General features: G+C 41.5%; 1 protein-coding gene across 1 annotated transcript in view; it reads right to left on the reverse strand.

Annotated features, from left to right (window-relative positions):
• The window catches only part of ETNPPL (ethanolamine-phosphate phospho-lyase), a 19,262-nt gene continuing 5,404 nt past the window's right edge, over window positions 1-13,858 (reverse strand). Inside the window, exons 4-13 of the mRNA XM_048846678.2 lie at window positions 11,847-11,921; window positions 10,635-10,728; window positions 9,376-9,492; window positions 7,410-7,492; window positions 6,755-6,980; window positions 5,212-5,366; window positions 4,629-4,718; window positions 4,143-4,273; window positions 2,434-2,501; window positions 1-1,786 (exon numbers count right to left, since the gene is read on the reverse strand). Of these exons, the coding sequence (XP_048702635.1) occupies window positions 1,652-1,786; window positions 2,434-2,501; window positions 4,143-4,273; window positions 4,629-4,718; window positions 5,212-5,366; window positions 6,755-6,980; window positions 7,410-7,492; window positions 9,376-9,492; window positions 10,635-10,728; window positions 11,847-11,921 (1,174 nt within the window). The 3' untranslated portion in view covers window positions 1-1,651. The remainder of the gene's footprint in view (window positions 1,787-2,433; window positions 2,502-4,142; window positions 4,274-4,628; window positions 4,719-5,211; window positions 5,367-6,754; window positions 6,981-7,409; window positions 7,493-9,375; window positions 9,493-10,634; window positions 10,729-11,846; window positions 11,922-13,858) is intronic.

A 13,858-nucleotide genomic window follows, 5' to 3' on the forward strand; every position in this document is an offset into this window, starting at 1 on the left:
TTTGTGTTTACAAATAACTTTAATTTTTGAAATAACCAAGGATCGCTGAACAGTTAATGAGCTGGCTTGATGCTACCAGAAGAGTTCATACAGAAAATACCAATATAACATAATGGTTGAAGGTATAAAACTAGATAAGACTGACTAGAAATAGCAGAACCTCTTAGTTTTCAGTCATATGCAATTAATGAAAAGTCATTAACAAGTATAAAGCAGCAAAACTTAGTAAATGAAAATTATAAAGCCATATTGTCTTTGTTAAAGTAAATATAACTCATTTTTAAAAGCCCTCAATTAGTTCCATAAAGCCTACTTGTGCATGCATTAAAATTGTGACACTTGAAAGCCCTGATCCAACTTTAACACTCACACCATGCAATGCAAGGTCCATGTTACTGCTAGCAGCAGAAAAACAAGTCCAAAGTGCTTAAGCTGGGGTGAGCAAGGGGAACAGCTAAGCTTCTCTGGATTCTGCTCCCACCCAAACCCATCTGGGAAGCTGGAGTAAGAATACCGTCTGATCCTTGTGTTAGTTTGTTCTGTGTCTCATGCTCTATTCCCCTTTTAGTAATGTAACTAATGTTATATGTTTGAGGTCGCAATCCTGCCAGGTGCAGAGCACCCTCAAGGTTTGTTGACTACCTTTCATGGGAATTGACGGCATTCAGCACTTCAAAGGATCAGACCTGATTTTGTATGAGGCTAGTACAACAATTAAAAATGTCTAAAATCATAAGAATTCAAATTGGGGTTACCCCTGGAAATCTCATTTTCATGCTAGCCTGAGGTTAAAGTAATTGATTTTTAAAATCTTCCTGCATTTGTTGTGCATGGAAAGATGTCTTTTGTTTTAAACAGAGTCTCTTTACAGTAATTTTTACTGTAGATAATTTTTGAGTAGATTGCCACTTACCCATAACAAAAAATTTAATAAATTATAGTCACTTGCTATGCAAAAAACTATGATTCAAACTCTTTTAATCTCTAAATATTAAGTGGGAATCTTGCATACATGTTGTGTTCATATAATTGTACACACCAACCCTAATCCTTAGTGGGTATAAACTTGGCAGAGCTCGATTTTCTTCACTACAGTAATACCAATTTATATCAGCTGAGGACCTGGTCCATAGGCCCTAAATCTTCTCCCAGGGTGAATTGTCTCTCAAGCTTTGTGTTGTAAACTGAGCCATTAAAACATGGAAAGTAATTAACATCTCAATACTGCACACTGAAATTTCAAATACATTAAAAGGTGTAATGCTTTGCAAACAAGGATTTAATAGGATTGGTCCTGTGGTTCCATGGTTATTAAGCACAATGGCCCAAATTCTGACCTTACGTAAGCAGGAGCAACTCCATGAATTTCAGTGGAGATGCATCCACTTATACCAGACCTAAATATCATGACCCAAGAGGGTTAAAAATCAGAACTTTATTTAGCACACCCCTATCTGGTTAAGTTCAAGGGCTGACCCTGCAGTCCTTATGTGGGTGAAAATGTATTTTAAACTACCAATAAAGCTACATGGAATCTTGCTCACGTAAGAAGGCAGGATTGGACCCTGAATAATCAGTATGATACTTGCACACATCCACTCATCCTTTTTTTGTTTTTTTTAAATACACGATCTAAAGAAAACGTCTCCTTTCATGTTCTGATCCTTTTACAAGGCACTGTACGGTTATCAGTGTACAAGCCATTTTTTTGTCTGCAGGCAGTACCGTTGATATGGTTGATGCTTTCACCGATACAGTCTGACTGGGAATTCCCTTCATTAGTCATCTGAAACGCAAAAAGTTTTAATGAATAAGCCTGCGTTTGTATCAATCTCTAATCCCATACTTTGGCTGTAGGGTTAGGAAGCTGTCTGCCTGATTTTCCTCTTTCAGTGAAGCTATTCCATGCAGATCAATGGAGTTACTCCACTTTCACACAGGTGTATGCGAAAGGAGGCGTAGGCTCCATTTATGGTATTTCTAGAGTAGCCATTAGTATAAGATCTCTGCCTTAATAGTCATCCTACTGGGAGATTAAATTATTGCTCTCCAGCCTTTCAGGACATCATCAGAAAACACACACAGCATATGCTCTTTAGGGAACCTTGCAGGGCTATCTGTAATATGCATACTTCTAGTGTCCAAGGCTAACACTACAATCTATGGGGTCCAATAATGTAGGCTACTCACACTCAAAGGTATAAGATGGAAGTGAAATCCTTGAAACTTTTTGAAAATAATATTTAAAGAATATAGTCTGTTACTCAGCTCTTCATATTTGTTCAGTAACAGGAATCATAACAGATTGTTTTCTGTCTTCTCTTATCATAGATCAGATTCTGATCTCAGTTACATCAGTCTAGATCACTTACACCTCTGGGTTTATGCTATACCTCCACTGAAGTCATTTGTATGTGCTTCCCCAACACTTACTTTTCTTTTATGTTGTGCAGTTGTAGATCTTCCATTTCCTGTCCTGGCTCCAGTTGCTTCTTCCAAAGCTAAAACAAGCAAAAGTATTCAATGATCATGTTTTCATTGCCAAGCATTATCACTGTTACAATAATTGCACCCATAAAAAGGTGTAATGTCTATTACCTTGACAATACTGCACTTGAGCTACTAGCCACATGTTCACTGCACAGAAAGATAAGCTTAACTGAAGAACTAATTAACCCTTTCTAACACACCTCATTGGAGAATGATGAATTTACCATGATTAGTGGCCTGAGGATGGTAGGCATTTAGAGCAGAGGTGAAATTTGCAAGCTTAGCACTTCTGTACAGATCTGCCTTCAGGTTGGCACATAAATAAAGGGCCTAATTTTGACTTAATTTACACCATTGTAACTCCAGGATGGTGGAACAAGCCAGGAGATCCGGAACAAAATCAATAAAGCCAGGAATACCTTCAGGATCTTAAATACAGTCTGGAAATAATCAAAATACAACACCAAAACCAAACTCCAGATTTATCAGAGCTGCGTACTTTCAGCACTACTTTATAGTGCAGAATGCTGGGGAATGAGAAAGTATGAGATGTCCAAACTGTCTCCATTCCATGCAACCTGCCTCAGAAAAATCCTCCGTATCTTTTGTCCCAGAACAATCTCAAACCAAGATCTGTTGACACAGTGCAGCCAAGAGGATCTGAGCACCATCACTGCCAGGAGGCGTTGGAGATGGATTGGCCGTGTGCTTTGGGTGGAAACTGATTCCATCACCAGACTGGCAATAAGATGGACATGTGAAGGCAAGCGAAAAAGAGGTCACCCCAAAACAACCTGGTGAAGAGCTGTGGAAGCCGAGCTAAAAAACCTGGGGCACAGCTGGGGAACCATTGAAAGACTTGCCAGAAACAGACAGGCATGGAGGAGCTTCGTCACGGCCCTAAACGCCAGAGGCGTAATAGGAACATGATGATGAACACCACTGAGCCAGATCCTCAGTTGTGGCCAAGAAGTACTCGATACAGATGAGGAATAGAGAATGTAAAGGTGCCTTTATGCGCCCACATTTTTGGGGTCATTTGGCATTGGGCCAATTGCCTGTCACAGAACAGAGGAGTCTGCAGGATTGCAGGGATGTAAAAGAGAGCAGAATTTGACCCATCATGTTGAAAGTTGTGCAAGGAAAAACTGAAGAATCCAATATTAGAGGTCACTTTGAAAAGTTTAGCCATTTACTGATCTATCCAACACCTGTGCAACCTCTTTAAAGTCAGTGGGCCAAATCCTGTGATGACTTACATCTTCTGCAACCCCATTAACTTCAAAACCCTTGAGGGTAGGAATTCTGCTGTCTACCATGTTAGGGGTATCACCAGAAACAGACAGACAATAATAAATAATGGGGATGTGGCAGAGGTAAGTGCAGGATTTGACCTGACAGGTTCACATCAATGTAAATAAAGGGCCCTATACATAATTTATAAAAAACTGCATTAAGAAAGTCTGTTAGGATAGAGCCAGGGGAACAGCTCTGTCAAGGAAAGGGAAATAAAGTTTTAAAAGCCAGCTTTCCTGTGAATCTTTGCTGCGATTTTCTGTACGTAATGGTATAGATTTCAGTGGTTTTAGGGGGTGTTTCCGGCATATCATTTGGAAACAAACAAGGAGGGACATTCTGTAATGCATGCATACCTGTGAGGAGTTCATCAATCTGGTCCACTACAAGCTTTGCATCTTCCATAGTGAAGCACATGGGTGGTTTAAATTTCAGAATGTTTCTATGGGGTCCATCTGCACTCAGGAGGATCCGCTGTTCTTTCAGTCTGTGTAGAAAACAAAGATGCCTTTTTACATGTGCATCATAAGTGCACAATGTAACTTGCATATGTCAGGATGCAGAGAGGTCCATCAGACCAAACGCCAGGCTGTTGTATGTAGATGTAACAATGCTGAAGGTTAGAGAATTACATCTGCTTACACCAGGTCAGGGGTTGGGCCACTGTCTGCGTCTTCTAATACTAAATCAAAGGTTATATTAATTTCCAGTTAAAGTGGTGTGTGTACATCTGCTGGAGAAAAATCAAGGTTTTCAACCTCCTTAAGAAAAGGCCGGTAAAGGGTCAGATTGAGATTGCCCCCAGTGTACTTTATGCATGGACACAGAAGATAAATATTTACTTGTAGATAATATGCTGGGCTTCAGCTGTGGCAGGTGTTCTCGTCAGTTGATCCTTCACCAGATCTACTCCAACAAACAAGCCAATACCCCTAGAACATAAAGGGAGGAAGAACGATAAGATCCACTGTCCAATAGCAAAGCCCCTCTCTTGCACAGATAGTAACACTGCTCCAACAATTCCAGCAAGTGAGTCAAATATATAGAGAAAGATACTACTCTTTCATGTACTAAGTTTTTCAATGCTATTCGTAAAGATATACACATTGCTGGCTTAATAAAGTTGCTTTGTCAGTTAAAGAGAAAAGCCTCTCATTACCTCCTGTAGGTCCAAACTACCTGTAAGTTGATTCGTTGTTATTTATACTTACAGCTTGGATTGGGATTTTAACCCATGACATGAATAAAAACAAAAACCAGGAAATTTGAGGGGATCCATTTTTTGGATAATTTACGAGACATAATCATCACTTACAATTTCCTCATTTTTGTCCTATATTCTTTGCCTATTGGGCTACCAGAATAACCACTTCTCTGTCCCACCTTCTGCCTGGGAACTTCTTTATTGTACCCTGAGGTACCTACCTGACATCTCCTATTAAAGGATGTTTTTCCTTTTGTTTGTTCAGCAGCTCTGTTAGATAATTCCCTACTCGTATGGCATTTCCTTGGAGATCATCTTTTTCAATTACATCGAGCACAGCCAGGCCAATAGCACAGGACACTGGATTGCCTCCAAACTGAAGGCAAAGACAAATGGAAAAACAGTGGTTGAAATTCTGTTCTGCCTCCATCCTTGGAGGCTTCACTAACATTTCCCACGTCAGTAAAATGTGAACACAGCTTAAAGAAAGGGACTTAAGGCAACATTGTGCTTAGTCCCAGCGTGGTTGCTCAGGAAGAAAATGGGATACTGGATCCTCCCTCCCTTGCCCCTCTCTCCCCAACCATGCAGTGCAGTGGGGTGCACCCGAGATGTCCCTCCCCAGTTGTTCCTCAGCCTCAGGTTGCAAAAACATAGGACCACAGGAATTGCCATGCTATATCAGCCCTAGGTCCATATAGTCCAGTATGCTGTTATAGACAATGGCCAGAATTGGATGCTTCAGAGGCAGCTGCAAGAAACCCTGCAGTAGACAGGGGTGGGGTAATCTGTCCTATTTCCCCTCCCCACATACGCCCCGAAGGTCTCACCCTAACTCTTAATAGTTAAAGAGCTGTTTAAGCCCCAAAATATGAGGTTTTATCTCCCTTCCAATACTCAATTATTACAACTCTGGATATTTGTGTGATCCATACAACTGTCTAATCCTGCCCCTCCCCCCCCCCCTTTTTTTGTAGGTTCAGAAGCTTGGACAACTACTGGCATTTTCTTGGTCCAGCAACTGTATGAGAGAGAAATGGATGATGCTGTTGAGGCAGTTGACTAGCCTTCCATATGGAAAAGGTAAGATCCATTTTGAGTGTCCCCTCCATATGTGAGCTCAGAGGGACAATGTGAGCCATTATCTTCTGCTGGATAGGGTGTAACATTACAATCATTCATTCTTTTAAAGATGTTGATGATATAAATTGACCCTGATGGTGTTTTTTCCAAAGTTCTTAGTGAATAGCATTTACGGTATTCCAGTCATACAGTTCCACAGCCACCTCTCAGAATCTCTGCCATCTAAAGCTTAAAGGGACTCCAACTAAATAATGGAACTTGGTTGCAGTTAGTGACAAGACTCAGTCACAATGGAAAAGATGGCAGACATCTGACTGAACAGGCGAGACGAAATCAAAGTAGTGGCTTTGCAATATTTGCACAGCTCCAGTGTTTCCTGATACAGGGAGAGTGTTTAGCTGCTCCGGAAAGGTAAAGAAAATGAGGGCCCCATGGAATTCTGGTTCTCAATGGGAGCTGTTGGGTGCTGAGCACTTTTTAAAACCTGACCACTTCCTTTTAGGAGTCTACATGGGAGCAGAGCTCTTTTGAAAATCTGGCTCCAAAGTTGGATACTGAGTTTTTTGAAACTTAGGCCCTTACAGTTCTCCAGCTCTATGAACCCAGCATCTTCTGCAAGCACTGAATACAGACTAAAGCTATTGTAGGAGTAAAAAGGAAGACTTTCATCTGGAACGTTACCGTGTTGAAATACTCCAATCCAGAGGCACCGAAGGCTTCAGCAATCTCTCTTGTTGTAACCACACAAGACATTGGATGGCCATTGCCAATTGGCTTTCCCATGGTGACAATATCGGGTACGAAGTCTTTGCCTTGCAACTGGAAACCCCAAAAATGTTTCCCAACTCGACCAAAACCAACCTGGACTTCATCAGCTATGAATACGCCACCTGCCTTATGCACATATCTGAAAACAAAAGGAACAGTCCAAATGCCACACCACATAATAGGATTCTAGTGTCCAGGCCTAATTTTAGCGCAAAGGAGGGTGTGTTACAGAAGTTTACAATTTGACTTAGTCCCTGTTCCCAATGAGCATACAATTAATTTAGAAGATTTCAGACAAAACCTCACAACTGCATTTTATGGTTGATGTTTAAATCACTCCATTTCAAGCTACTTGTTTGCTTTTTAATGATACACATATGGATTGTATTTTTTAAAGTGATTGATAACTGAAAATTCCATTGGACATGAGTTACATAATGGTATTTAAAAGGTGGAACAAAAATTAAGGACAAAAAACCCCCTAAGGGATTAATAGAATAAGCCTGTAGCCTCAACCTATTACTCTGCGTAACTTCTCAGCTATGCCCATTCCAAGTATTGTACATACTCTGCCACTTTCTGGAAGTAGCCTGCAGGTGGAATTATTTGGCCTCCGCAACTCTGCATGGATTCAGCAATAAAGGCCGCAATCTACATAAAAGAAGATGAAGTAAGAGCAATGTTCCTCTATCTAGCCTTTGCAAATAAGCTAACGCTCACAGAAAGAAATTGTAAAGATCTGGGTGACTTTAATAACATGCTGGGATGGACAGCTGTGGTTTGTTGTCAATGTCTAAGGCATAACATTTCCATTAGGGGTGCCCAAATTTGCAACACCGAGGGCCACGCTGGCAGCCTGCCAGAAATCAAAGGGCCACATCCAGGACCTAAACCACCAGCCACTGATGTCCCACTGGCCTCAGTGGGAGTTGGATCAGGTTTATAAGGTCCATGTAAGTTTACATAGAAATTTCAATTAAAAAAATACATACTTACTGGTACTTATGATTTCCCTGATAGATGAATAGAAATTGCTTAGTGTCAGGGAACACCAGCAGTAGAAACCTGTGGTGGCCAGGGACAGGGCAGACAGAGTTGGCATTTTTAGAACACCCTGGCTTTGCTTTGGGCACCCCTGCCTCAGGCAAATGACTAAACAAGCAATATATTAGGGCAAGGCACTTCACAAAAGAGAATCTATAGGTGAAGTAATTCCAGTTGCTAGGAATGAAAAAAAGTAGTTATTCCAAATCAGGAAGGGCAACAGCAGCAGATCAGATACACTGGAACATCAAGTTTTACATTCCTTGTCAACATTAAGTCTGTGCAGCACAGACAGTGTTACCCCAGATCTCCCAGGAGCGTCACCACAAGTCTGCTATGTAACAGATTGCCTCCCACACCGCTTGTGCAACCCTCCCTGAGCATCAACAGGTGCACGCGAGCTGGCCAGCAATGCAGTCTTCCTGGAAACAAGGTCGAGCAGTAACGTGTAAAGAAGTGTACACTATATTCGAAGAGGCACACTACTGCCAAACAGTACGAGGGTCCCCATAGCATGTGAGACTTTAGCCTTTATCACAACTTGTTCTGTCACAGGTCTACGGCACCAAAACCTAAGAAGATATGCAAAAGGAGGGAAAAAAGGAAGACAAGAAAAGAAAAAAACAACTGTCAGTTAGTCAAAAAAAGAAAAAAAATTGATGAAGAAATTAAAGACAGGTGATGTAACCCTTTGGACTAAAAGGGGACTGTTTGATCCAATATCCATTGCGGTCTTTCTATTGGCTTCAGCAGGCTTTAGATCAATCCCTAGCAGTCTTCAAAAAAATTAGAATTGTCCCAGGAAGCACTGGGTAACAGACATTCTAAATCCAATTTTATAGGATTTTGAAAGGATGTAGAATTGCTGGGATCAGTACATCTTGGCCACAACCCCTCCCATCTCCAGCCTTCCATGTCCCACCTCTGCTCCAGCTATCACCTGCCAGCTGCCACATGCATCCACGATTGTAGCACAGGTTATCACCAGCTTGTACTTGGATTCCAAGTTATGAGGCGTAAAAGTGCAATACATTTATCTCAATGTGCTTGAATGCAATGGTGAATTTAGAAACGTGATTTTCCTCATTTATCTGTTCTCCAGGCAGTGGTTTTCTAGATGTCCTGTCTAAGACTTTCACCATAATCTCTCAAACAGGACTTGAAAGCTTGACTGTGTTTCAAAGGCTCACAAAATAGTGAATTAAACAACTTTTGATTTATTTGCTCCTTTATGAGTCTATTCTCCTCTTGATCCTTGCATATAACTTTCATGGATGGTAATGAGAGTTATGAAAGTGCATCAAGGGGAAAATGGAAGCCTTAGAATATAAAACCCATAACAGAAGAGTGAAGGCAGAAAAGGAGAAGAAATTGCACTGTGTAGATGCTGATCTTTTGTCTCCTTTCCCCCCTATTATTTTGCCAACAGATGTAGTTTCATTACTAAACATGAACAGGGTTACAGTGTTTCTACAGCTCATGCTACAAACCTTGCGCCCACTCTTCTCAGCTTCTTCAATAATCTTTTTCACATCATCTGCATAAGCGTTTGCTGGATCTGGATGATCTTCCCTGTATTTTCCTCTGTAGATATCTGGAGAATGAGCCTGAAAGCAGCAGAGTTTATTTCAAATGCATGCCTTCTTGCAATATGCATTTTCTATTGGACAGTTCCCAGTGTTTTTCATTAGGGATGTAACTGTATCAGAAAAAATACCACCTTCTCTCATACATATCACAAAGTTTGGATATTCTGAATTTCTGCCTTGAACTTCATGTACACTATTAGGAGTTGAAACTTGTACCATGTATTACAGGAAAGATACTTTCCTCTAGATGTGAAATAAGTATTTGACTAATGTCTTCTTTTCCAGGGCTTAGCTCTGTTTATAGGAAATACAGAGATGAGTAAATGTATGAGGGCAGGACTATTCCCCTTGTTTAAATTTAACTTGTTCAGGGAAGAGCCATGAAGTCATTATTCAGAGCAATGTCAATGCACTTTCCCGAGTGGCAGCCTTAGCCACTTAGCGCTAGCAACCTTCCAGGCCTCCATTCTTCAAAGAGCCTTCCACCACATGCATCCATTCAGCCCATAGCCACCACCAGTTCCTGGTCTATAGTACTGACTGACTCCAGTTCTTACAGACTGCAAGAATAGTTGATGCCCCTTCCTTCCACGGGAAACCTGTGCTTCATTTGTACCGCTTGGCCTCCTATTTTGTGAGAGAAGGTGGGCCTGCCACAGGCTTGCCAACCCCTACGAACAGTGTGGGGAGGGTTCAAAGGGCCAGGGAGGGGTCATTGGAAGGTAGAACCCAGCCTGGGGAATGTCATTGGCACGAGAGCTGTAGCACCAGTTCTAGAGTGGGAGATAGCTGGATGGAGGCCTACATATGACTTAGGGCTGGAGATTTGCAGTGGGAGGCTCACTCGAGCTTAAACCAGGTGAGTGCTAATCAGCTGTTTACTGATTTCCTTACCCATAAATTAATATATCATTACATTGTTTCGCAATTCAGCATCAAAGCTAGTAATAAGCCACTTGTTACAAATCCAGCAGCAAACATTTCTGCTGAATTTAATCCTTTGTTATAAAATGACAGGAGTGTGTAGTATGACAGGTTAGGAATAATTTTATCTGGGGAAATAAAGCTAGCACACAAGCAGATTTTGAAATGACTCTAGAGGAAAGGGAAAAAACACCTACAAAGGACAGTAATTTATATGCAGTTGAAAAAATACTCACCACATGCACAAACTCTTTTTTGCCCTCCTTCCCCAGCTGATTAAATTTATATGGACTAATGTCAATCAGAGAAGAAACATGACCATGGTAAGCACTGCAATGGGAGTTAAATGCAAAATCACTATCATTAAGGTTTTAGAAAAGCTAAAATTCACAACTGCGCACACACGCAACCCAGAATTAAAAAAAGTACCCAGAAACATGGGGGTGGTGTTTGTGAGGGCTGCTCAAGTTAATTGGACCACTCCTAGACCTAATGAAGGCAGTGGGAGTTTTATTATTCACTTCAGTGGAGCAGGATTGGAATTAATAAGCCAAATTCATCCCTGCCACTGAAAGGACAGAAAAAGTTTGTGTCTTCCTAAGTCTACCTGTAACAATGGCCCACAGGATTTTGAAAGGATGCAGAATTGCTGGGAGCCAGTACACCTTGGCCACAACCCCTCCTATCTCCAGCCTTCCATGTCCCACCTCTGCTCCAGCCATCACCTGCCAGCTGCCACTGCACTTGGGTGTCGGGATCCTCTCCCCTGAGGTATTCCACAAGGGCCCTTAACCTGGGATTTAGTCAATGTTGTCTGATTTTGGCAGACTCTAAAAGAGGGCTGCAAATCAGATAGTCGGGTACACAAACACTCAGATTTGCTCCAGTTAATTATGGAGCACAAATTTTATAGCATGTCAAAAGGGAGGTGGGCATCTGCCCTTTTGAAAAGTTAGTTCTTAATGTTGTAGCACCAGTTTGGCCACTGTGACAGTGTGAGTCTAGGATTTACAACAACAACAACACAGCATAGATCAACTAAACCCCCCTGTCCCCACGGCAAACCCACATATATAGAATTGTAAGTTTTCTAGTCCATGTAGTTGTCACATAGGTAAAACATTAATTGAGTGTAGCTCTCTGGATATTTTTCCTGCATAAGTGTGTGAGATCAGGCCTAGTTTAGGACATCTATCATGGTAGCTCAGCTTTCAGACCCACCAAACTTTAGTGTCCCTTCAGATCTCAGTTTACTTCTTGTTGTCAGATTGTGTCTCAAAACCTAGTTAGCATCACTTTAAATGGAGCTGTCTGTATTTAATTATAATGTTTGTATGAAGGCAACATTGATCTTTCACTGAAATATACCATACAACTGTATAGAGTTGACCTCTGAAGATACTGCGGAAGTGGCTAGTTGCATTCTATATGCTATTCTGCAAACTTACTGGTCAAGGGTGATCACATCTTGGTGTCCGCGATACTGCCGAGCCAGTCGTAAGGCGAGGTCATTGGCTTCAGATCTACAAAATAATAAATACATTAGGGGACTATACACACCTACAAAATGGTTTATTGCAACACCAGGGCTAGATGGTAAGCAAGCACTTACCAGTCATTTTAATTTAAAACAGAAAAAGGGTATGGAATTGATTAATACAAACAATCAACACAGCAGGCTCTGTTATTCAGATTAGAATGCTATGATTCAGAACATAAATACCACATAAGAGGGAAAACAGCTCTTTGTATATGTATCAAACAAAGAGATGCTTTATTCCTCTAGCCCTGTTTGCTTGTGGGCACTTTACAGCTTTCATCCAGACCGCATCACATGATCCATTGTCTACAGCCAAGCTCTAAGATACAACCGCATTTGCCCTGATCCCTCAGAGACAAACACCTACAAGATCTCCATCAAGCATTCTTAAAACTGCAGTACCCACCTGCTGAAGTGAAGAAACAGATTGACAGAGCCAGAAGGGTAGCAAGAAGTCACCTACTACAGAACAGGCCCAACAAAGAAAGCAACAGAAGGCCACTAGCCGTCACCTACAGCCCCCACCTAAAACCTCTCCAGCACATTATCAAGGATCTACAACCTATCCTGAAGGACAACCCCTCACTCTCACAGACCTTGGGAGACAGACCAGTCCACACTTACAGACAGCCCCCCAACCTGAAGCAAATACTCACCAGCAACTACACACCACACAACAAAAACACCAACCCAGGGACCAAACCCTGCTACAAACCCTGGTGCCAACTCTGTCCACATATCTATTCAAGGGACACCATCATAGGACCTAACCACATCAGCCACACCATCCGGGGCTTGTTCACCTGCACATCTACCAATGTGATATATGCCATCATGTGCCAGCAATGCCCCTCTGCCATCTACATTGGCCAAACCGAATGCAAAAGAATAAATGGACACTAATCTGACATCAGGAATCATAACATTCAAAATCCAGTAGGAGAACACTTCAATCTCTCTGGTCACTCACTAACAGACCTCAAAGTGGCAATTCTTCAACAAAAAAACTTCAAAATCAGACTCCAACGTGAAGCTGCAGAACTGGAATTAATTTGCAAACTAGATACCATCAGATTAGGCCTGAATAAAGACTGGGAGTGGTTGGGTCATTACAAAACCTAAACTTAATTTCCCCAATACTAATTTCTCCCTACTGTTACTCACACCTTCTTGTCAACTGTCTCTCTTACCACTTTAAAAGTTATTTCTCCTCCTTTGGTATCCTGCTGTTAATTGATTTATCTCGTTAGACTGACCTAACACTTGGTAAAGCAACCCACATCCTTTCATCTATTTATACCTGCTCCTGTATCTTTTACTTCATACATCTGATGAAGTGGGTTCTAGCCCATGAAAGCTTATGCCCAAATAAATTTGTTAGTCTCTAAGGTGCCACAGGGACGCCTCGTTTTTTAACCTCCCCTTTGTACAGATAACACCACTTCATACAGCAGCCAGCAGCTGGGAAAACAATGCAACTGCCACTCATATTAAAGTTACAAAATTCCCAGCAGCTTCCCAGCCTCCACATGGACCACATCCTGCTCAGCACCTTATAGCAGCAGGCCCAGATGAAGACCCAAGTTTACTTTGAAAGTCAGGGCTCTCACTCAGCACCAAACCACACTACTCTCTAACCATCAACCTACAGTACATCCGACTATCTTGTAGAAAGATTTAGATAGGCTTCGGTCAGTAAGACATCCCAAACAAAATAAATCATCTTTATTGCAATATTGCCCCCTTTAAAATATAGTACAACCCACATATCCCAATGATCCATTTGCTGGAACAAGAAGAAGCAACAAGACTTGTGATGGGGAATACAAGTCACTCTGAGGCTATGTTATAGCAATGACTGAATAAGGATTTTAGGTAGTACTGACATGTGCAAGCTTGGCTATGCTAAATAAAAAGATC

This window comes from Caretta caretta, chromosome 4 (genome assembly GCF_965140235.1).
Source record: "Caretta caretta isolate rCarCar2 chromosome 4, rCarCar1.hap1, whole genome shotgun sequence".
NCBI lineage: Eukaryota > Metazoa > Chordata > Testudines > Cheloniidae > Caretta > Caretta caretta.